Source organism: Muntiacus reevesi, chromosome 6, assembly GCF_963930625.1.
Source record: "Muntiacus reevesi chromosome 6, mMunRee1.1, whole genome shotgun sequence".
In the NCBI taxonomy this organism is placed as follows: domain Eukaryota; kingdom Metazoa; phylum Chordata; class Mammalia; order Artiodactyla; family Cervidae; genus Muntiacus; species Muntiacus reevesi.
Genome location: NC_089254.1, coordinates 87,989,300 through 88,015,504, shown reverse-complemented (window position 1 = coordinate 88,015,504; position 26,205 = coordinate 87,989,300). Strand labels below are relative to the sequence as shown.

At 37.8% G+C, this 26,205-nt stretch overlaps 1 protein-coding gene across 1 annotated transcript in view; it reads left to right on the top strand.

Moving 5' to 3' along the window:
• TNPO3 (transportin 3) overlaps window positions 1-26,205 on the top strand; it is an 83,026-nt gene that overhangs the window by 30,667 nt on the left and 26,154 nt on the right. Inside the window, exons 4-10 of the mRNA XM_065938491.1 lie at window positions 13,067-13,210; window positions 15,842-16,017; window positions 16,756-16,894; window positions 17,957-18,103; window positions 20,334-20,441; window positions 22,144-22,235; window positions 24,218-24,357. Coding sequence (XP_065794563.1) covers window positions 13,067-13,210; window positions 15,842-16,017; window positions 16,756-16,894; window positions 17,957-18,103; window positions 20,334-20,441; window positions 22,144-22,235; window positions 24,218-24,357 — 946 coding nt within the window. The remainder of the gene's footprint in view (window positions 1-13,066; window positions 13,211-15,841; window positions 16,018-16,755; window positions 16,895-17,956; window positions 18,104-20,333; window positions 20,442-22,143; window positions 22,236-24,217; window positions 24,358-26,205) is intronic.

The following is a 26,205-nucleotide window of genomic DNA, read 5'->3' as shown; positions in this document are numbered from 1 at the left end:
TGCTTGTCACCAGTCTTCCAATCTTGTTTCTACCAAATCCCTGGTCATCCATCCAAATGATTGACAAGGGTCCATGAATAAGTGGCGATCCAAATTTCTGGTCATCTCACTGCAGACATGGTGGACAGCTATACATACTGCTTGAAGTTACGGCCTCTAGGAGGGTTTTCCTTCAGCACTGACCTTCACTATGGCCCCGGAGTGGGCCTGTAATGCTGTAGCTGTCTGCCTTCAGGTGGTACCAGCTTATGCTGATCAATCTGTAATCCAGGCTTGATTGTAAGGAACATCCCAGGAGGCCACAGGCATGGACTGAAAGGGATGAATCAATGTAAGAATAAGTGGTGTCAGAGAATCTGAGCCACCTATACCCATGTAACATTTTTGTAACTTCCAAATCTTCCTATACTCAACCTCTTTGTATCGTTTTCATCTGTTGACAAGTCTCTGTTATGCATGCCCAATCTTAAGGCTCGGTAGTTCAGACAATACTTAGTTCATGGTGGGACGCTCAGGCCACATGATCACTTGATATCCTGTGGATAGCCTGCTCAGGTCTTATAGCAAGCCAGAAGCTGATTTTCAAAAGACAAATAGTTACCTGCAGAAGAGTGCATAGATTTGTTCCAAAATTCTAGATATTTGCACTATGATGTTCCTATTGGTACTTCCCAGAGACTCCATACACTCATTAAATGAAGACTCTTAAGGAAGTACACTTGTGTCAATGTTTGGCTCAATCTAGTGCTATAGTCCAGCCTTCCTCAGTCTAACACCTTTCTGCATGTTTCCTAGGTTTCTTAAGACATTATAAGCAGTTTCACAGTTCTCTTGGTATATAAGTTGTTTTCTCCTGTTCCCCTAGAACATTCTGAGATTTGACCTTAGTTTATGAGTGTTATTGGGGATGTCTGTGGAAGGTGTTGAAGAGATTGGGCATCTTCTTTCAAGCCCTCTGTCTCAGATGGGGTTATTACAGGGCTTTCAAGCTGAGGAAGGCTAATCTCAGACACTGGAAGGCAGAGGCTACTTCTATTGGTAAGGGAGACTCAAAGTGACTTGGATTACCAGTTTCATTAGGGTCCAACCAGATGTCCCCATTCCAAACATCAGAAATCCACTGTTAAAAAAAGAAGTCCACTGTTTACCAGTCAATTTCAGAACTTTGACATGAGAAACTTGGTAGGACTGTAAATTCAACTGTTGTTTGTAATTCAGCCAGCCACACAATTAAATTTTGTGTATGAGTTTGATTATAAGAGCTTCATTTAGAGCTGTCATGGAAGTTTGCTAGTTCTCAGACTGTGACTTGAGCTGGGTTAACAGACCCAAGCTTGTAATTTTGTAAGCACTCAAATGACTAAAAAAAATTCAGCAGCTGCTATAGTCCTTATAATCATTATTACTGCCATGATGATCAAGTCCATTTAGCTACTTGGACTTGATTTAGCACTTCATCATAATTGACGACAGGTGATATCATCATGATATCTGAAAAATATTGATATATCCTTGTGGGACTTAATAAGGTCTATAAGTCTCTTGTGTCTTTTGTCATGTTTTAGAACTTAGAGGATGAAATTAGTCCACAGTCACCAAGAAAAATATATATTTGGCTGTGATAGCAGATACTAAAGACTTAGATTTTTTTTCATTTAGTTCCCCCATGTTCTCTTTAATGTTTTTATTCTATCTTTTTATCTTGTCAGTATTACACTTTGTGGTCCATTCGAATGAACTTATTCCTAAACATTGTATTGAACTTTAAAATTTTTTTAAATATTATTTTTCTTGCTCTTGAACTGAGCCTGGACTCTAATATTTTTCTCCCTTTGTTTATTCTCCATTTTGTTAATTCAAGATCAATTATTATTTGTTCTTATTCAGTCACTAAGTCCTGTCTGAGTCTTTGTAAACCCATGGACTAGAGCACACCAGGTTCCTCTGTCCTCCCCTGTTTCCTGGAGTTTGCTCAAATTCATGTCCATTGAGTCAGTGATGCTGTCTAACCTATCTCATCCTCTGCTGCCCCTTTCTCCTTTAGCCGAAACCTTTCCCAGCATCAGGATCTTTTCTAATGAGTCGGCTCTTCACATTAGGTGGCCAAAGTGTTGGAGCTTCAACTTCAATTTTAGTTCTTCCAGTGAATATTCAGGGTTGATTTCCTTTAGGATTGACTAGTTTGATCTTCTTGCAGTCCAAAGGACACTTGAGAGTCTTTTCCAGCACAATTTGAAAGCATCAATTCTTTGACACTCAGCCTTCTTTGCGATCCAACTCTCACATCCATACATGACTACCGGAAAAACCATAGCTTTGACTGTACATGAACCTTTGTTGGCAAAGTGATGTCTCTGCTTTTTTAATACACTGTCTAGGTTTGTCATAGCTTTCTTTCCAAGGAGCAAGCACCTTTTAATTTCCTGGTGGTAGTCACCATCTGCAGTGATTTTGGAGCCCAAGAAAATAAAATCTGTCACTGCTTCCACTCTATCCCCTTAGGTTTGCCATGAAGTGATGGGACCAGAAGCCATGATCTTAGTGTTTTGTTTTGTTTTTTTATTTTTTTTAATTTTTCAGTGGGTTTTGTCATACACTGATGTGAATCAGCCATAGAGTTACACGAATTCCCCATCCCGGTCTCCCATCCCACCTCCCTCTCCACCCGATTCCTCTGGATCTTCCCAGCCCAACAGGCCCGAGCACTTGACTCATGCCTCCCACCTGGGCTGGTGGTCTGTTTCACCACAGATAATATACATGCTGTTCTTTCGAAACATCCCACCCTCCCCTTCTCCCACAGAGCTCAAAAGTCTGTTCTGTACTTCTGCGTCTCTTCTTCTGCCCTGCATATAGGGCCATTGTTACCATCTTTCTAAATTCCGTATATATGTGTTAGTATACTGTAATGTTCTTTATCTTTCTGGCTCACCTCACTCTGTATAATGGGCTCCAGTTTCATCCATCTCATTAGAACTGATTCAAATGAATTCTTTTTAACGGCTGAGTAATATTCCATGGTGTATATGTACCACAGCTTCCTTATCCATTCATCTGCTGATGGGCATCTAGGTTGTTTCCATGTCCTGGCTATTATAAACAGTGCTGCGATGAACAATGGGGTGCACGTGTCTCTTTCAGATCTGGATTCCTCAGTGTGTATGCCCAGAAGTGGTATTGCTGGGTCATATGGTAGTTCTATTTCCAGTTTTTTAAGAAATCTCCACACTGTTTTCCATAGTGGCTGTACTAGTTTGCATTCCCACCAACAGTGTAAGAGGGTTCCCTTTTCTCCACACCCTCTCCAGCATTTATTGCTTGTAGACTTTTGGATAGCAGCCATCCTGACTGGCGTGTAATGGTACCTCATTGTGGTTTTGATTTGCATTTCTCTGATAATGAGTGATGTGGAGCATCTTTTCATGTGTGTGTTAGCCATCTGAATGTCTTCTTTGGAGAAATGTCTGTTTAGTTCTTTGGCCCATTTTTTGATTGGGTCATTTATTTTTCTGGAATTGAGCTTCAGGAGTTGCTTGTATATTTTTGAGATTAATCCTTTGTCTGTTTCCTCATTTGCTATTATTTTCTCCCAATCTGAGGGCTGTCTTTTCACCTTACTTATAGTTTCCTTTGTTGTGCAAAAACTTTTAAGTTTCATTAGGTCCCATTTGTTTATTTTTGCTTTTATTTCCAATATTCTGGGAGGTGGGTCATAGAAGATCTTGCTGTGATTTATGTCAGAGAGTGTTTTGCCTATGTTCTCCTCTAGGAGTTTTATAGTTTCTGGTCTTACATTTAGATCTTTAATCCATTTTGAGTTTATTTTTGTGTATGGTGTTAGAAAGTGTTCTAGTTTCATTCTTTTACAAGTGGCTGACCAGTTTTCCCAGCACCACTTGTTAAAGAGGTTGTCTTTTTTCCATTGTATATCCTTGCCTCCTTTGTCAAAGATAAGGTGTCCATAGGTTCGTGGATTTATCTCTGGGCTTTCTATTCTGTTCCATTGATCTATATTTCTGTCTTTGTGCCAGTACCATACTGTCTTGATGACTGTGGCTTTGTAGTAGAGTCTGAAGTCAGGCAGGTTGATTCCTCCAGTTCCATTCTTCTTTCTCAAGATTACTTTGGCTATTTGAGGTTTTTTGTATTTCCATACAAATTGTGAAATTATTTGTTCTAGTTCTGTGAAAAATACCGTTGGTAGCTTGATAGGGATTGCATTGAATCTATAGATTGCTTTGGGTAGAATAGCCATTTTGACAATATTGATTCTTCCAATCCATGAACACGGTATGTTTCTCCATCTGTTTGTGTCCTCTTTGATTTCTTTCATCAGTGTTTTATAGTTTTCTGTGTATAGGTCTTTTGTTTCTTTAGGTAGATATACTCCTAAGTATTTTATTCTTTTTGTTGCAATGGTGAATGGTATTGTTTCCTTAATTTCCCTTTCTGTTTTTTCATTGTTAGTATATAGGAATGCAAGGGATTTCTGTGTGTTAATTTTATATCCTGCAACTTTACTGTATTCATTGATTAGCTCTAGTAATTTTCTGGAAGAGTCTTTAGGGTTTTCTATGTAGAGGATCATGTCATCTGCAAACAGCGAGAGTTTCACTTCTTCTTTTCCTATCTGGATTCCTTTTACGTCTTTTTCTGCTCTGATTGCTGTGGCCAAAACTTCCAACACTATGTTGAATAGTAGTGGTGAGAGTGGGGATCCTTGTCTTGTTCCTGATTTCAGAGGAAATGCTTTCAATTTTTCACCATTGAGGGTGATGCTTGCTGTGGGTTTGTCATATATAGCTTTTATTATGTTGAGGTATGTTCCTTCTATTCCTGCTTTCTGGAGAGTTTTAATCATAAATGAGTGTTGAATTTTGTCAAAGGCTTTCTCTGCATCTATTGAGATAATCATATGGTTTTTATCTTCCAATTTGTTAATGTGGTGTATTACGTTGATCGATTTGCGGATATTAAAGAATCCTTGCATTCCTGGGATAAAGCCCACTTGGTCATGGTGTATGATTTTTTTAATATGTTGTTGGATTCTGTTTGCTAGAATTTTGTTAAGGATTTTTGCATCTATGTTCATCAGTGATATTGGCCTGTAGTTTTCTTTTTTTGTGGCATCTTTGTCTGGTTTTGGAACTAGGGTGATGGTGGCCTCATAGAATGAGTTTGGAAGTTTACCTTCATCTGCAATTTTCTGGAAGAGTTTGAGTAAGATAGGTGTTAGCTCTTCTCTAAATTTTTGGTAGAATTCAGCTGTGAAGCCATCTGGTCCTGGGCTTTTGTTTGCTGGAAGATTTCTGATTACAGTTTCAATTTCCTTGCTTGTGATGGTTCTGTTAAGATCTTCTATTTCTTCCTGGTTCAGTTTTGGAAAGTTATACTTTTCTAAGAATTTGTCCATTTCATCCAAGTTGTCCATTTTATTGGCATAGAGCTGCTGGTAGTAGTCTCTTATGATCCTTTGGATTTCAGTGTTGTCTGTTGTGATCTCACCCTTTTCATTTCTTATTTTGTTAATTTGGTTCTTCTCTCTTTGTTTCTTAATGAGTCTTGCTAATGGTTTGTCAATTTTGTTTATTTTTTCAAAAAACCAGCTTTTAGCTTTGTTGATTTTGGCTATGGTCTCTTTAGTTTCTTTTGCATTTATTTCTGCCCTAATTTTTAAGATTTCTTTCCTTCTGCTAACCCTGGGGTTCTTCATTTCTTCCTTCTCTAATTGCTTTAGGTGTAGAGTTAGGTTATTTATTTGGCTTTTTTCTTGTTTCTTGATGTAAGCCTGTAATGCTATGAACCTTCCCCTTAGCACTGCTTTTACAGTGTCCCATAGGTTTTGGGTTGTTGTGCTTTCATTTTCATTCGTTTCTATACATATTTTGATTTCTTTTTTGATTTCTTCTATGATTTGTTGGTTATTCAGAAGCATGTTATTTAGCCTCCATATGTTTGAATTTTTAACAATTTTTTTCCTGTAATTGAGATCTAATCTTACTGCACTGTGGTCAGAAAAGATGACTGGAATGATTTCAATTTTTTTGAATTTTCCAAGACCAGATTTATGGCCCAGGATGTGATCTATTCTGGAGAGGGTTCCGTGTGCGCTTGAGAAAAAGGTGAAGTTGATTGTTTGGGGGTGAAATGTCCTATAGATATCAACTAGGTCTAGCTGGTCCATTGTATCATTTAAGGTTTGTGTTTCCTTATTGATTTTCTGTTTAGTTGATCTATCCATAGTTGTGAGTGGGGTATTAAAGTCTCCCACTATTATTGTGTTACTATTAATTTCCTCTTTCATACTTGTTAGCGTTTGCCGTACATATTGCGGTGCTCCTATGTTGGGTGCATATATATTTATAATTGTTATATCTTCTTCTTGGATTGATCCTTTGATCATTATGTAGTGTCCTTCTTTGTCTCTTTTCACCTCCTTTATTTGAAAGTCTATTTTGTCTGATATGAGTATTGCGACTCCTGCTTTCTTTTGGTCTCCGTTTGCATGAAATATTTTTTTCCAGCCCTTCACTTTTAGTCTGTATGTGTCTCTGGTTTTGAGGTGGGTCTCTTGTAGACAGCATAGGGGGTCTTGTTTTTGTATCCATTCAGCCAATCTTTGTCTTTTGGTTGGGGCATTCAACCCATTTACATTTAAGGTAATTATTGATAGGTGTGGACCCGTTGCCATTTACTTTGTTGTTTTGGGTTCACGTTTATTCAACCTTTCTGCATTTCCTGTCTAGAGAAGTTCCTTTAGCATTTGTTGAAGAGCTGGTTTGGTGGTGCTGAATTCTCTCAGCTTTTGCTTGTCTGTAAAGCTTTTGAATTCTCCTTCGTATCTGAATGAGATCTTGTTGGGTACAGTAATCTAGGTTGTAGGTTATTCTCTTTCATTACTTTCAGTATGTCCTGCCATTCCCTTCTGGCCTGGAGGGTTTCTATTGATAGATCAGCTGTTATCCTTATGGGAATCCCTTTGTGTGTTATTTGTTGCTTCTCCCTTGCTGCTTTTAGTATTTGTTCTTTGTGTTTGATCTTTGTTAATTTGATTAATATGTGTCTTGGGGTGTTTCGCCTTGGGTTTATCCTGTTTGGGACTCTCTGGGTTTCTTGGACTTGGGTGGCTATTTCCTTCCCCATTTTGGGGAAGTTTTCAGCTATTATCTCCTCGAGTATTTTATCATGGCCTTTCTTTTTGTCTTCTTCTTCTGGGACTCCTATGATTTGAATATTGGGGCGTTTCACATTGTCCCAGAGGTCCCTGAGGTTGTCCTCATTTCTTTTGATTCTTTTTTCTTTTTTCCTCTCTGCTTCATTTATTTCCACCATTCTATCTTCTACCTCACTTATCCTATCTTCTGTCTCCGTTATTCTACTCTTGGTTCCCTCCAGAGTGTTTTTGATCTCATTCATTGCATTATTCATTTTTAATTGACTCTTTTTTATTTCTTCTAGGTCTTTATTAAACATTTCTTGCATCTTTTCAATCTTTGTCTCCAGGCTATTTATCTGTAACTCCATTTTGTTTTCAAGATTTTGGATCATTTTTATTATCATTATTCTAAATTCTTTTTCAGGTAGATTCCCTATCTCCTCCTCTTTTGTTTGACTTGGTGGACTTTTTTCATGTTCCTTTACCTGTTGGGTATTTCTTTGCCTTTTCATCTTGTTTAGATTGCTGTGTCTGGAGTGGGCTTTCTGTATTCTGGAGGTCTGTGGTTCCTTTTTATTGTGGAGGTTTTACCCAGTGGGTGGGGTTAGATGATTGGCTTGTCAAGGTTTCCTGATTAGCGAAGCTTGCGTCAGTGTTCTGGTGCGTGAATCTTGATTTCTTCTCTTTGGAGAGCAATGGAGTGCCCAGTAATGAGTTTTGAGATGGGTTTATGTGTTAGGTGTGACCTTGGGCAGTCTGTATGTTGACGTTCAGGGCTATGTTCCTGTGTTGCTGGAGAATTTGCGTGGTATGTCTTGCTCTAAAATTTATTGGCTCTTGGGTGGTGGTTGGTTTCAGTGTAGGTTTGGAGGCTTTTGGACGGTCACTTATTACTTAAAGATCCATGTAGTCAGGAGTTTTCTGGTGTTCTCAGGTTTTGGGCTTAAGTCTCCTGCCTCTGGATTTCAGTTTTATTCTTCCTGTAGTCTCAGGACTTCTCCAACCATACAGCACTGATAATAAAACTTCTAGGTTAATGGTGAAAAGCTTCTCCTCCGTTAGGGACACCCAGAGAGGTTCACAGAGTTACATGAGGAAGGGGAGAGGGAGGAGGGAGATAGAGATGAGCAGGAGGAGAAAAAGGGGGACTCAAGAGGAGAGAGACAGATCTACGAAGTTGTCTGATCCCAGAGTGTTCTCCGTAGCCCAGACACCCACAAAGATTCACAGAATTGGATTGGGAAGAGAAGGGGAAAGGAGGAAATAGAGGTGTTCTGAGGTAGAAAACAGAGAGTCAAGATTGGGAGAGAATAATCAACACACTCCTGAATAAAAATGGGAGCTGAATATTGGATTCTTAAATGTTCACAATTTATATCATATACTGAAAAACAAAAATTAAAAATCTAGAGTAGAGGTTAGACTCTTAAAAATACTATATTAAAAACAAAAACCAAAACATAAAAAAAAAAAATTTTTAGAAATATATATGAAGTTTGGTTTAAAAATAGGGCTTCTCTTCTTCTTTTTTTTTTTTCCCCCTGTAAGGTTATAGTGTATTGAAAATGAAAATTAAGGAGTAGTAAGAGGAGTACTAGATGACTTTAAAAGAAATGAGAAAAAGAAAAATAGAAAATAGAAGAGAAGAAGAAAAAAGAAAAGGAAAAAAAAGAAGAAAAAGAAGAAAAAAAAATTGTTTTACCTAATTAAAAAAATCGTAAAAATCTTATGAAAATGAAAGTTAAGGAGTAATGGGGGAGTAATAGGGAATTTTAAAGGAAAATAAAAGAGAAAAAAGAAAAAAAAAAACTTTTTTTTTTCTTACTTAAAAAAAAAAAAGAAAAAAGAAAAAAATATATCTAGGAATTTCTCTGGAGCTGTTTCGGTCAGTGTGGGTTCGGCTCAGTTTCAGATATCTCCTCGTTCCAGCTTATACTTCTCGATATCTATAGGTCCTTCCAGTGAAGTCGGTGTTTTCTTCAGGGATTTTAATCTGTTGCACCGGTCCCTTCTGAAGCAGTTCCCTTTGTTTATTTGGCTTCTGTTGCCGGTTTCTTCCGCGCCTAATTTCCGCCCTGACACAGGTGGGCGGAGGTGGATTCTTATTCAGGTAGCTAGTTCCCTCGCGCTTCGGGGTGGAGCTGGCGCTGCAGGGAGGGGCTGGCGCTATTTTCTCTGTCTGGGCTGCTCAGGCTCCAGGCGGTTCCAGCCCTCGGGTGATTCACAAAAGCGCGGAACACAAAGCTGCGCCTGCGGTTTGTCCCTACGCCGCCCGAGTGGCTCAGGCAGCCAGGCGCTTGACGGGCGCTCTCTCCCCGAGTGCGGCGCGCCTTCTGTCCTGCGCTATCCCAGCCTCAGTTTCCGCTGCGCCAGTCGGGTGCGTGCGCCTTCTGCCCTCCGCGTCCCCAGCCCCAATCCCGCCCGCACTGGCCGGGTGCGTGTACTGTGTCTAGCCACGACCCTCCCGGCGGATGTCGACCATCCAGAATCCCCGGAGGTCTTTGATTAGAAGGCGGAGGCCCGTTTGCAGTGTGGTAGGGGATGCGGTCCTTGGGGCCGAGCCTGCCCCCTTCCCCTCCCCCCTGCCTCCTGCCTCCGGCGGGGCTGGGCCGGTCCGCAGCCTGCGAGCTCTTCTCAGGACTTTCTCGGTCCCTTTGTTCTGCCAGCGGCCGGCAGTGTGTTCGGGCCGGTTAATTTTCTCTCTCTTTTGCTCTCCCACAGTTCAAGCTGGGAACCCACAAAAGCTTCCTCCGATTGTCCTCAGGGCACTCAGGCCCCAGACCCTACCCCAAGCAATGCCGCCCACTCCTCTCCGTTCTGCCCCCACTTGCTGGTTGCGGATGCGGGCGTCTGGGGTACTTTTCTGCTGGGAGTTGCTTTTAGGCTCGTAATCTGTGGGTTTTATTTATTCTATCCCTCCCAGCCAGATTCAAACTCCGGGATTCAAACACTTCCCCCAGGCCCGCCAGTGCGAGGGTTTCCCGGTGTCTGGAAACGTCCTCTATTAAGACCCTTCCCGGGACGGATCTCCGTCCTTAGCTCTTTTGTCTCACTTTTTATCTTTTATATTTTGTCCTACTTCCTTTCGAAGACAATGGGCTGCTTTTCTGGGCGCCTGGTGACCTCAGCTAGCGATCGGAAGTTGTTTTGTGAAGTTTGCTCTGTGTTCAGTTATTCTTTTGATGAATTTCTAGGAGAGAAAGTGGTCTCCCCGTCCTACTCCTCCGCCATCGATCTTAGTGTTTTGAATGTTGAGTTTCAAGCCAGCTTTTTCACTCTCCTGTTTCACCCTCATTAAGAGGCTCTTTAGTTCCTCTTCACTTTCTACCATTAGAGTGGCATCATCTGCATATCTGGGGTTGTTGATATTTCTCCTGGCAGTCTTGATTCCAGCTTGTGACTCATCCAGCCCAACATTTCAAATGATGTACTCTGCATGTAAGTTAAATAAGCAGCGTGATATTATATAGCCTTGTCATACTCCTTTCCCAATTTTGAACCAGTCAATTGTTCAGTGTCCAGTTCTAACTGTTGCTTCTTAGATGCACATAGAGGTTTCTCAGGAGACAGGTAATGTAATGGAACTCCCATCTCTTTCAGTTTTCCACAGTTCGTTGTGATCCATAGAATCAGAGGCGTTAGCATAGTCCATAAAGCAGAAATAGATGTTTTTCTGGAACTCCCTTGCTTTTTCCATGATCCAGTGGATGCTGGCAGTTTGATTTACCTTTTCTAAACCCAGCTTGTCCATCTGGAAGTTCTTGGTTCCTGTACTGCTGAAGCCTGTCTTGAAAGATTTTGACATAACCTTGCTAGCGTGTGAAATGAGCACAATTGTACTATAGTTTGAACATTCTTTGGCATTGCCCTTCTTTGGGATTGGGATGAAAGCTGACCTTCTCTAGTTCTGTGTCCACTGCTGAGTTTTCCAAATTTGCTGACATTCTGAGTACAACACTTTTTTAACAGGATCATCTTTTAGGATTTTTAATAGTGCAGCTAGAATTCCATCTCCTCCACTAGGTTTGTTTGTTGTAATCCTTCCTAAGGCCCACATGACTTCACATTCAAGGATATCTGGCTCTAGGTGAGAGACCACACTATCATGGTTATCTGGGTCATTAAGTCCTTTTTTGTATAGTTCTTCTGTGTATTCTTGCCATGAATACACATGAAATGTTCTCTTGATACCTCTAATTTTCTTGAAGAAATCTCTAGTCTTTCCCATTCTGTTGTTTTCTTCTATTTCTTTGCATCATTCATTTAAGAAGGCCTTCTTGTCTCCCCTTGCTATTCTCTGGAACTCTGCATTCAATTGGGTATATCTTTCCCTTTCTCCCTTGCCTTTGGCTTCTCTTCTTCCTCAGCTGTTTGTAGAGCATCCTCTGACAACCACTTTGCCTTCTTGGATTTATTTTTCTTTGGGGTGGTTTTGGTTACTGCCTCCTGTACAATGTTATGAACCTCCATCCATAGTTCTTCAAGCACTCTGTCTACCAGATCTAACCCCTTGAATCTATTCATCACTTCCTCTGTATAATCATAAGGGGATTTGATTTAGGTTATACCTGAATGGCCTAGTGGTTTTCTCTACTTACTTCAGTTTAAGCCTAAATTTTTCAATAAGGAGCTCATGATCTCAACCACAGTCAGCTTTTTAGGTATTGTTTTTACTGACTATATAGAATGTCTCCATCTTTGCAAAGAACATAATCAGTCTGATTTCAGTATTGACCATCTGGTAATGTCCATGTGTAGAGTCATCTCTTGGGTTGTTGGAAAAGGGTGTTCTGTAACCAGCATATTCTCTTGATACAACTCTGTTAGCCTTTGTTCTGTTTCATTTTGTACTCCAAGGCAAAACTTGCCCGTTACTGTGGGTATCTCTTGACTTCTTCCTTTTGTACTGCAATCCCCTATGATGAAAAGGACATCTTTGTGTGTGTGCGTTTGTGTGCTAGGAGATTTGTAGGTCTTCAATGAATTGGTTAACTTCTTCAACATTAATGGTTGGGGCATAGACTTGGATTACTGTGATGTTGAATGATTTGCCTTGGAAACAGACAGATCATTCTATTGTTTTTAAGATTGCACCCAGGTACTGCATTTTGGACTCTTTGTTGACTGTGAGGGTTACTCTATTTCTTCTAACGGATTCTTGTCCACAGTAATAGGTATGATGGTCATCTGAATTAAATTCCCTCATTTGAGTCCCTTTTAGTTCACTGATTTCTAAGATGTCGATGTTCAATCTTGCCATCTCCTCCTTGACTGTGTCCAGTTAATCTTGATTCATGGACCTAACATTCCAGGTTCCTGTGCAATATTATTTTTTATAGCATCGAACTTTACTTTCCTCACCAGACACATCTACAACTGAGTGTTTGCTTTGGCCCAGCCAGTTCAGTCTTCTTAGAGCTATTAGTAGTTGTCCATCCATCTTGAGTGGTGCTGTACAGCATGGCTTATAGTTTCATTGAGTTATGCAAACCACTTTGCCATGACAAGGCTGTGAAACATGAAGGGGCTGAGATGATGAGTGCTAAAGACAATTCTCTTTATAAGATTATATTAATGCAGAAGTGGAATCTAAGAAATGTAGTTGTTTCTGAAACATGTATCTTTGAATCAGTCTCTACCTCTGTGTAGCTCAGCTTCTCAGGTTAGAAAGTGGAGATAATAAAGATAATAATAGTATATGCATACTTGTACAATTTTAGTGGGGATTAAATGAATTAAGAGCAATGAGACGGTGTCTGGCAAGTAAAAAGCACTTGTAACTGTTGGCTGTTATTGTTATCTTCCTCAGTGTCATACCTATAAAGTGATTGTAAAAAATATTTCATTTTTTTAACAATGCTTTAAATGTAAAAATTGGTATTATTTTTATAATTTTTTTCTTCTTTTCAGATGACTTGTGTAGAAAAAGCAGGAACAGATGAGAAAATGCTTATGAAGGTCTTCCGCTGTCTGGGAAGTTGGTTTAACTTAGGAGTTTTGGACAGTAACTTCATGGCTAACAATAAGTTACTAGCACTCCTTTTTGAGGTTTTGGTAAGTAATGGCTTCATTTATGAAATGGCTTTTGTTTATTTCTGACATATAGTCACTTATAGTAACTACCCTTATGGGATATAAGAGTGTTTTCAGATTTTTGCGGTGTAAGTAGGAAGTGTATGGTAAGAAAGCAGCACTGTGCCTTCCTTGTTGCCAAATATCAAATTAAGATACTATTTTTAATGCTCAGAATAGAATGTAGTTAGATTTAAGAGAAAAATAGTCTTATATGTAAATCAGTCATTTACATATTAAAATTCAAGTAACAAAAATACCATTGGCATCTTTTTCGTTATTTTTGAAGTATTAAGTTTTATGTTTCTAATAATGACCATTGGGTGGTTGAGACAATTACGGATCATAATATTATCTTTGTCATTGAGATAGTTAAACATTAGGGTGTGTATAAGATAAATTTTGGGTTTTTGAGATTAAAAGTAGTGTCTTTTTATATACTGACTGGTACATTATATACTGAAAGGTACATTTATTTCTTAAACTTTAAAAGTAATAATGCCTAGTAGTACATTCCTCTCTCTTGGTTGATGGGAGTGCTTAGAATAAGACTAGTTTTTAGAACAAGAAGCAGCAGTATCTCGAGCCCAAATGTTAGGCAGGCCTTTGGAGGTGGGTGTGACTTTGTCTCTTTCTCCCTGATGGTTTCCCTTCCATGAACTCTGTATTTCCATACTGGAGGTATGCTGGTAGACTATTTAGAAGATGACAGTGTGATATTAATTGATATCACTGTGGATTTAAGAAAGAAAAGGAAAATGGATTCTTCAAGGAGACGTTTTAGATATTATATATAATGTTTTTAGTGTGTTTTTGCTGTCATTCTTGCGTCAGAAGCTAAAATTCAGGAAAATTAAGATGCTAGTAATTTGCTAATCATTATCTTTGTGTCCATGTCTGTTGATGCCATACCTTAGTGATAGTAATTCTGATTTTCATCTCACCAGTTTGTGTGAAAGAGTAGTCAGTATTAAAAAATTCACGTCCCACTTTTTAAAAAAAAGTTTATAAATATGATAACATATGAATGGAGGACAGTCTAAAATATACTTCAAACTTCAGTGATGACTCTTGGAAACTGAGATTGGGGTAAAGAACAAACTAAGTAATGTGCCAGATATATTGCTATTATTTTCTCTATTGATCCAGTGCCATGACCAGTCCTCTGTTACTTAAGAGTGTTTCTAGAGTCAGGGTCAATATATTCTCATTCTTATATTCTTTCAGTGGTTTGCAATCATGCCACATAAAACTAAATAGTTTAGTTTGCTTTATGCTAGGGCTTCCCTGGTGGTTCAATTGTAAAGAATCTGCTTGCAGTGTAGGAGACTGTTTGTTTGATCCCTGGGTCGGGAAGGTTCCCTGGAGAAGGAAATGGCAACTCAGTGCAGTCTTCTTACCTGAGAAACCCCGTGGACAGAGGACCCTAGCAGGCTACAGTCCATGGGGTCGCCAAAAGGGCTGGACACAGCCTAGCAGCTAAAGGAATGCTTAGGCCAGGACCTTATTACATAGCTTTTTTCTTATAGTTCTTTAAAAAATGTATTTTAAAAATAATACTTGGTATATACAAAGAGTAAATTTGAACCTTTATTTAACGTTTGAAACATTGTAGTACAATGAATATTTTGAGTTCACCACCACTCAAAGAATAACCTAATGAATAATTTGTGTCTTTGTGCTTTTCCAACCCTGCTTTTAAAGCTTTTTACCCCCTTAGAGATTTTAAATGTCATTGTTTTTTATTATTCACAAAAGACCGGTATGCCTTCACTAAATTTATCCAATCTCTGGGATGTTTAATAGAACCCCTAGAGGCCTCCCTCCTTGAACCTTCTAATATGCTCTACTTTGTATCAGTTGCTCCCAATTGTCATCCTGGGGCTTTTCTTTACTCTGCTTATGGATTGGCTTAACCTTTTTTTTTTTTGATCCATCTCAGATACTTTCCTCAGTAGGGTATGTGGGAAATAAATACTGAGTTTTTGCATGCATTTTTGAGAAATATTTTTATTTCATTCTTAATTAATGATTTAGCTTAGATATAAAGTTCCAAATTCAATATTTGTTTTCTTCAAAATTTCCAAGTTCTTGTTTTCCTATATACTGGCAGATATCATTGCTAATGAGGTGAATAACTTGATTTTTGCTCCTTTCTAAGTACCTTCTCTTTTCCCCAGAAGCTTTTAGAACCTCTGTTTAACCTTGGTATTCTGAAATATCACAGTAATGTGTTAGGTTTCAGTCCTTGATACTTGTTGAACCTTTCTTTTCACTTTAAATAGTGCTTGAATATCAGAAAAAATATGGAGACGATTTCCATGGAAAATAGGGCAGGGAACACAAGGCATTCCAGGAGGGACTAGTAAATGGGAGAAAACATGAATTTTAGAAGTCATGTGACCATGATTGAAGTACCAAAAGGCAGATTTGCTTGTCAAATAGGGAAATAATAGTCAGAAATAGGAAGATTGATGGATGTTGTCTTGTTGAAGGCCATGAATATTAGGCTGTTATGCATATATAAAGTACATGTTCAGAAACAGGCTTTAGTTGCTCTCCTATTGGATTACAGCTTAATTATCTTACTTCTCTATTCCTGCTACCTCCCAGCAACAGGATAAGACCTCATCAAACCTACACGAAGCTGCTTCAGACTGTGTGTGCTCAGCTCTCTATGCCATTGAGAATGTGGAAACCAACTTGGCATTAGCCATGCAACTTTTTCAAGGAGTCCTGACATTGGAGACAGCCTATCATATGGCTGTGGCACGTGAAGATTTAGATAAGTGAGTAATTATTAAGGGCAGTAGACCATACAGCCTGGGATTCTTTTAAGTCACCTTCTGTTCATCCATATTTTGCCACTGAAGTCCTGTTTCTAGCTTCAGTTATTCTTTAGAGTTTACAGCTAAAAAACATATCAAATTTTTAACTGTACCTTCAAGTTTTAACATCCAAAAATTTTCTCCAAATTATGGAAGGAAATGAGAATGAGATTGAAGAAACTTAAAGAGTCTTCTTCATCTCCAAATCTCTAAGACATGCTGTCACTTAAGTTTGCTAGATTAAAAAAAAAACAAACCTCCATTCTTCATGATCCTGTGTAAATATATACATTGCATCCTCAAGATGCCCTGCTATTCACCTCTGAACCAGAAGTGGCAAATCAAACGCAGAAGGAGATGTGATCATGCAGAATAGTAAGTTTTAGCACTTACAGAGGATAGGCTGTAAGAATTAGGGATGACCTTTGAAGTATCAAGTGTAATTTAATGGGAATTTTCTTCAGATGTTTTAATAATTGAGAATTTGAACTGACTTAACTTACATTTGCTTATATGTTTAAAAGTATATGATTCAAGGAAAGATGTATGTTAAGGAGATTGTGATGCACCATAGCAAATAATCACTACATGTCTCTTAGGCCAAGGATTGTTTCTCTATTTGATTAACTGTGTCTGTGAGCATGTACACGTAATATACAGATATCTGACTTGGTGCTCTTATTCCTCTTTCCTTTACAGAGTTCTGAATTACTGCCGTATTTTCACTGAACTTTGTGAAACTTTTCTTGAAAAAATTGTTTGTACGCCAGGCCAAGGCCTTGGGGACCTACGAACTCTGGAACTGCTTCTTATCTGTGCAGGGCACCCTCAATATGAGGTAGTGTTTACACTATGCTGATGCCATTATTTTTCAAATTGTATGTTGCATATTGTCTACATTCTATTACCTCCTATCCAGCCTTTTATTTGTGGGAAATTGTAGTTTTATTTTTAATTAATGTCATAGAGTTTACTCTGCTGTGAATTTTTTTAAAAAAAATATATTTCAGCTTCTGCTTTGATTCTTTTCTATTTTCCTACTTGGTTTTAGCTGGGCTGACTGGTACATAGCATGAAGGAACCTGTTAGAAAGAAAGCTTATTACTTTTCCACTGAGGCCCCCTCTCTAAGCTTTAGTTATTATTTAGAGCATTATAGCTTAAGAAATATACCAAATATTAACTGTACCTCCAAGTTTTAAAAACCAAAAATTTTCTCCAAATTATGGATGGAAATGAGAACGAGATTCAGAGGACTTAAAGAGTCGTCTTCATCTCCAAATCTCTAAGACATGCTGCCACTTTTAAGTTTACTAGATTAAGAGGGGGAAAAAAAAAAACTCTGTTTATTCAAAAGGCTTTATCTCCTCTTAATAGTATAAGAAGTGAGAACTCCCAAGCTCGGTTAGTTCTATTTAAATAGCTTCATTTTGGATCTTTGATGGAAAAAGGATGGTAGGGCCCCTCTCAGGGACCCTGAGGAATTTCTCTCCTTTAAATAGTGCCACATATAAGATAAGCTGTGGTTTGTACAGGTATTTGTAGGTTATCTGCTGAGAAATGTTTAATCTCAAAAATAAAGGAATAGTTTCAGAATTTAGGGAAAAAGACTAAATTTTAAAGAGATTTCTGTATCTGTTCCTCTAAACTTAGAAGCCAGTGTACTGCTGGAGAAGTCATCCCAAGCCTAGACAGAGAATGTAAAGCCAGTCATTCTAAATGTTGAGTTTTGGGTCTAACATGGAAAGATAATTTGGGAAGATAATAATCTGCTAGAGAAAAGGTGGCTGCTAAACTGGTTCCACTCATACTAGTTTAAAATGTTTCTTTCCTATTAGCCCTAGTAATAATAAAACTGCCTTCTGGTCCAAATAAACCATGTTTTCTCTTTCTTTTGATAGGTAGTAGAAATTTCCTTTAATTTTTGGTACCGACTAGGGGAGCATTTGTACAAAACAAATGATGAAGTTATTCATGGCATCTTCAAAGCTTACATTCAAAGGCTGCTTCATGCCTTGGCTCGCCACTGCCAGTTGGAACCAGATCATGTAAGTTTTCTTCTCTATTTAATCATGTCTTGATTTCCTCTTTTCAGTGCTAACTTGAAAAGGAACTGAAAAGATAGAGAATAAAGCTAATGGAATCTGCAGGTTTTCTGTCACTCTAGCTTACACTGAGGAAGTCAATACCAGTTTAATGAAGAGTGCTATGCCTATGTAGAAAGAAATCAGCCCTGCTGAGTCAGTAATTCTTCTGGGAATTCACCTTAAATAATTCTGAAGAAAAAAATTGTTATGTACAAGGCATTATCTATAAACGTAAAATATGGTAAATCCATATACAAGAGTATAGAAGAGGCAATTCCTTGGGGAGCCAGTGATTAGGACTTGGTGCTTTCACTGCTGTGGGGCCCAAGTTCAATCCCTGGTCAGGTAGCTAAGATTCTACAAACTGCCATGTGCCCTCCCCACAGAAGAGTTTTATAGAAGAGTTACATAAATTATTATGTAGCAACTTGATGGATCATAATGCAGCAGTTAAAAATAATTACTTGAGGGACTTCCCTGGCAGCCCAGTGATTAAGACTTTGCACTTCCAATGCAGGGGGTGTGGGTTGGAGAGCTAAGATCTCATGTGCCATGCAGCCAAAAAAGTAAATAAAAATAAATAAAACCAAAAGGAACTATAGAAAAAGTAATCCGTTTTAAAAACAACAAGTTGAGATAGCAATAGTTGGTATGCTAAATGAAAAAATGAGAATGTAAAATTTTGTGCTGTGTATTTTTAATAGTATGAAATACGTGGTTGGATTAAAACTAAACACAAAAATGAAATAATTTGTGTGAGGACATGGAAAATAACATGACTCTCACCTGAACACATAAATGCAAAGTTTTTGTTTACTTATGCTGATTTTATAATTTAAAATAAAATGTAGAAATAATTTATTTGCTTAGAAGAAAATATACAAGAAATATTATAAAATAGTTAATTGGAAAATGCTTCACACATTCTTTGCTTAGTTACTTCAAATTTTATACTGTTTATTTCATCATTTTGGTTGGGTGGTTTAATATCTCTGTCCTTCAGCCTATAAATTGGAGTGGATTATTTTTTTTCCTATTACTATTAAACCTGACATGAAAACTGTCTGTTCTCTTTATCTTAATGTTAATGTTGTCATCTGAGTTATGGTATTTTGTATTTCCACAGAACTTTAGTGATGATTTAGTTCAGTGGTTTTCACTACTTTTTTTTTTTTTTTAAACTGAGGAATCCTGTCCTCAGCTCCATAGTGTTTGGAAGCATGATAAGTAAATAAAAACAGGGCTACTCTGGTTTGAATGGCTGTGTTTGCTTGATCTCTTTCTTCTCTTTCCTAGTTCTGTGGTACCATTTCCCTTGTAGGTAATTCCATACATTTGTAGGTGTGCTGTGCTTCATAATTCATTATCTCATCCGAGTCAACCATTATTTCCTCCTCATTCCTTAACTTTAACTTTTTTCATCTTAAAGCAAGAATGTTGAATTAGATCAGCAATTCTCAGTAATACTAAGGGCTTTTTCCCAGAAACTCATGGTCCAAAATTCTTATACATACCCATAACCATCTCACAATTAGTAAACCTTAGTGTACTCACAGGAGGATGTTAGAATAAGAAAAACTTCAGAAGCATGAAATGTGAATGATCTCTGTATTTTTTAATGAAAAATTTTAAATATACAGCAACGGTGAAATAATTTTATAATGAACATCTGTATACCTACTACCTAACTCCTACCATTAATACTTTATTACACCTGTGTTATGTATCTGTGCACCTATATAAAATTCTTTTTAAAGTCTAATATTCTGTTGTGTGTCTAGTTGTAGTAATGGTTGATTTTGGTAGGCCTTGAATCAAAAAGTTTCAGAGACTAATTCAGTAATAAAAAGCTAGACTTTTATATATATAAAATATATATATATAATATAATAGATAGACTTATATTCTAGAACACTTTCCACCTCCACCACTCCAGATTTTTCTAGCAACAGGGCAGGATGTAGTTTGGACATTCCAAAAAAAGAGTTTCTCATAGTAAAGGTAGAGGAGAGGTTGTATTGATTTGGCATACCTTAATGTTTGAGATACTTTCTGTAGTAAAATGTCTTTGTGATTTATGCAATTTATCTTTTTATTCATTGGGACTGAACTGCTTAATGGGTTTTTTATTCTTTTAAAAGTGAGAGCCTTAGTGCATTTAAAACAAGTGTTATCTAATTTGAAATTTCAGGAGGGCGTTCCTGAGGAGACTGATGACTTTGGGGAGTTTCGGATGCGGGTGTCAGACCTGGTGAAGGACTTGATTTTCTTGATTGGATCTATGGAGTGTTTTGCTCAGGTAAGCCCGTTAGAAGATTCTAATCAGCTTTACCAGTCATTTTAATTGTGTTCACTCCTGTGTCTTCTCTAAGTGTTCCATCTTTTTCTTCAATCTTGATGGCTAAATGGGACAGTAGATATGCAGGTGCCTAGCACACTGCCTGGCATATAGTAGCTATGTTTGTTTAGTATCTTACAAGCCAATTGCAGTGAATAGTTCAGTTATTGTTTTACACTATATTCTTGCTAGTGAGAGCTGTTCTACTTGTACCATTGAAATGGAAGATCATAGATAAACCTTAAAGCCCCCAAGATACTTAAAGGGAATTTGGACCTAGCCAGGAAAAATAGACAAGTTTTTCTGCTTTTAATAATTATGTATCAGCTCCTGGCAATCTTAGTTATTTGGCATTTCCTTTGTTCACAGTTATGGTTAGATTCCTTTGCAGTTTCATCCAGAGATGACTGTAGTAGAGTAGAAGAGTCATGGCCTAAGGTTTTCCTAATAATCAGCGAGTGGCATTTTAGGTCGTAAGGTTACAGTCATCACCATTCCATGTCACCTAACATTAGCATAATATCAGCTGGTTTTCATATTGCTGGATCATGCTGTCCATCCTGAAATACTGATTTTGATGGTTTATCAGTCATACTGAACTGACCTAATTTGGAAGACGGGTAACCCATGCATTTGGTGTATTTTGGGGTATCATATGATCTAGAAAGTGTTAATATAATTGTAACTATATTTCGTTATATTAAGCAAAGTGTGTTTCTTGACCTAATTACAAAGGGTTAGGGATTTTTAGAAAGCAGATTTAAGTGAGATCCCCACTAAATCACAGGCAGATGCTCTGCTCAGATTTCAACTCTTCTCTCATTGGCTCCGTGACTTTGAACCAATTACTTGTTCTCCAGACCTCAGTTTACAAATGTACATTAATTGTGAGTCTTGTCCAAGATGTGTACTGTGGAACACCAGTCTCATGAGATGTTCTTTTCTGGAAAAAAATAGTTCTGTCAATTAAAACTGGAAAATGACCTAAATAGTATATTTAAAGTTTCTGTGAAGTCATACAAGAGAATTGTTTAATTTCATTTTACCTAGCAGTGTGTTATTTGATTACAGAAACCTTATTTAGACTAACAGCCAGTCACATTCTACTGATGGCTATATCCCTGGGAAATTTTAGGACATCTCTGAGTAGTCTGCTTGGTCTCTCCCCACCCACCCTTGCTTGGACATGGTATTGTGATGGGTGCTTCAGAACAGCTACTTTTTAGGAATTTAATCTGTACTACTGGTGTTGATACAGACAAGTAGTTAAAATGATAAATGTAAAGCCAATGCATAGGCGGAGGTTTTACATTATGTTTCATTTTTAAGTGTGTTAATGTGTACTTATCAGTTACCAGAACCAGGAAAAGACACTCATGTAATATGTTTTGTTTTTTCCATAATACTGTTTTGTAGGGGCAGACGATAATCTTGATATACTCTTGGGAATCGAAATGGATTTGTTTCAAATATAAAACTAGCATTGATTTAGAGCTAGTGAAGATTTGAAAAATGAAAATACTATTCTCCCCCGGCTCTGAGAGATAATTAAATTTAGAAACAAGGGGATGAGTTTATTTTAACTAACAGGTTTTTTGTTTTGTTTTGGAACTCTATTCTGTTTTTCTTTTAATGGATCCATAATCCACCTCTTCTTCTCTAGTTATATTCTACTCTGAAAGAAGGCAACCCACCCTGGGAGGTGACAGAAGCGGTTCTCTTTATCATGGCTGCTATAGCAAAGAGTGTTGATCCGTGAGTGTCTATAAGTCTTTTGCTGGGAACTCTTAATATCAGAGGAAGGAAAATTGCGCCATTTTTCCTCATGTGGGATATGTTTGGAAACTCGTAGAACTTCTTTCTTCTGTAATGCTGTCTTGTCTTCTGACTTCTAAGAGTCTAGTTCAGAGTAGCATGCATTGCTGATATCCATGTTTTAAACCACATTTTCTAGAGTTAAAATTCTTTTGTTCTTGATGCTAGGAAAAGAATGCTGATTTATTTTTCCAATCCAGGCTCCCTTGTGAAAGTTGGTATAATGAAAAATTTATTAGACTGTTAAATTGTTGGCACTTGCTTAAAAGCATTTGAATAGGCACTAATTTGGCTCTCACCTGCTTTTGTGATCTTGGGTAAGTTATCCTTGCAAATATTTATTTATATTGTTCTCCTTTTTTCCTGTCTTGGAGAATCATTTGTAACTTTCAGAGAGGCATGGCATAGTTATCATATCTCTTAAAAGAATAGCAAAATCTAAAGGGCAATTATTTTATTATTGCTGTTGGAAAATTTTAAATTTTTAGAATTTGATTTCTCATTGCTTAGCAAAGAAATTCTATTTATTATTTCAACACGAATCCTTGAAAACAGAATTTACTTTATTCTGTGAGTTTATAAATTGATGCTGATATCTGTCAAGTTTTCCTGTATTGTATGTAATCAGACTCCTGCAGTTGAGCTCTCTGTACAGGGCTTTGGTTGGAGAGATGGTTAAGGCATGTATTCATAAAATGTACAGTGCTTCTTTCTTAGCTGGCTTTCAAGGTCTAGTCAATGAAATCTTATATACTTTCTAATCAAGGAAATATTTAAGGAGATCGAGTTGGTTTGTTTTTCTCTATTAAGAAGTCGGTCCTGAATCACTTATCATACTATTTGCTTTTAAACCCTTTTTGGTATCTTTTGGAACCTTCAGTAACAGTCTGAAGATATTATGCTAATGATCTAACTGATTTGTGATTGTGTATGAGAAAGGATGTGTAGAGAATCTCAATACTAGATTAGTGCCTTCAGGAAACTTAAGGCATAAATGAGAGAAAATTTTATTTTGTTTTTTCTTTATCCACATTTCACTCCAACTGCATGATTACAGGTGTGGATTTGTTTTTGTTATTGTTTTTTAATGTATAAAAGGCTTAATAGACTTAGTTTATCAGGAAGGTGTGTTCTTGCGCTAATCCAGGATTTATTTAAACATCTTTCATTTCTGGATTACGTTCTGGTCATTTGGGGGGCATCCTCCCCTCTGCTTAAAAGAACTTGAGCCAGTATCCTGGAGGGGTGAGAAAAAGAGAAGAAAAAGGAAAAAATAAACTCATGGAGCTATGAAAAGTATTTGGATAACTTTAATTCTCCCTCATGTTTTAAGTCAGAGCACCTTTATCTATTCCTGCAGCTTTTGTTCTTGATTCTTTATAATCAGTGAGCTGGCCCACCTATGCTTACCTGTTCTTAAGGTTTCTATTATCCAACCATAAGAAATCTTTTGGAGAATAAGAACTAATAGGAAGTGGTCTAAAAGAATTATTTATTCATTTAGTTATTCAGCAATATTTATTTATTGAGTGTCCACTATGTGCCAGGCGCTGTTCTAGGTGCTGCAGATATAGGAATACATAAAGTGAATTCACTAAAAGACATTGGTTCACAGTAAATGCCTACCAGTTCAGTTTGAAGAGCCTTATTTGATAGCAAGATGTGTCTTTAGACACTTCACTGACATTCAGAAGATTAAGGAGCAGTGTGCTTCTCAACTGAAACAATGATAACTTCCATTTCTGTCTTTTACCCCTTTTTGAGGGTTAAAAATTTTTATACCAGATTTAAGCACTTTTATCCAAATGGTTACTTATTTAGAAAGAAACCCTTAGCAATGATTTGTGTCATTGCAGCCTGTTTTATGGCCATAACCTCACCTCTGAAATTGTTAACTCCGAGTGCTTGCCTTCTAAACTCAGGGAGAACAATCCAACACTCGTGGAGGTCCTAGAAGGAGTTGTCCGTCTCCCGGAGACTGTGCATACAGCTGTGCGCTACACCAGCATTGAGCTGGTTGGAGAGATGAGCGAAGTGGTCGATCGAAATCCTCAGTTCCTTGGTATGTGTGAGCACTCCCTTCTGCAGCTACTGCTTCTGAGTTTTCTGATTTCTTTCTTCCTCTCTTACTTTTGCTATTGTTCTCCTACTTTCTCTTTTATTTATAAGTAGACTGTTTCTAGACACTGAGAATAGATACATGAGTTACTGCTCAGTTGGTACATTTTATAATCTGATCACAGATTTTGGAGAAAGGACCTTTGAAAATTAGATCTCTAGATAGGTTGACACTTTGCTACTAGTACTCTGCTTCAGCATAAATATTTCTGTCTGTCAGGCTTTGGCATAGGCTTGAGCTAATCAGACTCTCCTGTAGTTCTAACCTAGAAGCAGGCAATAGACTAGAGCTAAGGGGAGGGCATTTCAGTGTTAAATACATGCACTATTTAAAAACTAAGAATTATTATTGAAACTAAGTAAGTACAAACTAAGATGAAGAGTGTTGAGTTGTATAACCTCTTTCTGTCTTGAAAAAATAAAGATCATATAAAATAATTTTAGAATTGAAAGTAAATTTAGAAATAATTTCTTCTAATTCCCTCATTTTCAAGGTAAGGAAAGTGGAGTCCAGAGAGACTAAAGAATTTCTCTAGGTTAATATATATAAAGTCCCACTGATACTCAAGACTGATCTATTCTGAGAGTTTTAAGAATCCTTAAATTTGTGAATATCATTAAGTTTGATGTGCTGTGCTTATCTCTCTTTTTTTTTGACTTTGCTGGGTCTTTGTTGCTGCTCAGGTTTTCCCTAGTTGCGATGACCAGTGGCTGTTCTTCAGTCGCGGTGCATGCGCTTCTCATTATAGTGCCTTCTTGTGTTGTGGAGCACAGGCGTCCGTAGTTGCAGCGTGTGGGCTTATGCTTTGCAGCTTGTGGGATCTTCCCAGACTGAACCCTCTCCTGCATTGGCAGGCAGATTCTTTACCACTGAGCCACCAGGGAAGCCCTGTGCTTATTTTTATTATTACCTTTTGACTTGATTTTATTTTACACATGATCTTTTTTTTTTTTTTTTTTGCCTGAAACGCTTACTTAAAAAGAGTACTTGGTGGTACAGTGGATAAGAATCCGCCTGTCAATGCAAGGGACATGGGTTCAATCCCTAGTCCTGGAAGATTCCACATGCCATGGAACAGCTAAGCCCATGTGCCACAACTACTGAGCCCACGTGCTGCAACTACTGAAGCCTGTGCACCTAGAGCCTATACTCCGCAACAGGAGAAGCCATAGCAATGAGAAGCCTGCCCACCACAACTAGAGAATAGCCCCCAATCTCCAAAACTAGGGAAAGCCCAAGCTCAGCAACAAAGACGTATTGTATCCAAAAATAAAAGAGAGAGATGTGTGTTCCTGTTCTCTTTTATCTGTATACAGAGCATATGATATGTAGGCTTACATTGTAGTTGAGCCGCTTTCAAGTTCAACATACCATTAATTTTTTTTCAAAATACCTAATGTCCAATTCTTAAATTTCTTCACTTATCTGCCACAACATTTGGCTTTCTTTTCTGAACGGTTTTTCCACAGAGAAACAAAGTGAGTTTACCTGTTTGTTAACACTTATCATTCAGTACCACCTTGTATCTCGTTTAAATTTGTGTCTCGGTTAGAAGACACAGTGCTACATATTCATACTTACTGCAGAATAGTCAAAATGACAGATATTCAATTTGAGAATCACTGAGGCCTATAGTATTGGACAGGGAAACCTGGCATGTCCATGGGGTCACAAGAGTCAGACACAACTGAGCGACTGAACTGAATAGTATTGGAGTTACTTGGACTAGGTTTTAGATTCTAGTTCTGATTCTCATTAAATAGGCTGTTCCTGCTGGGTTGCTGCCTTATT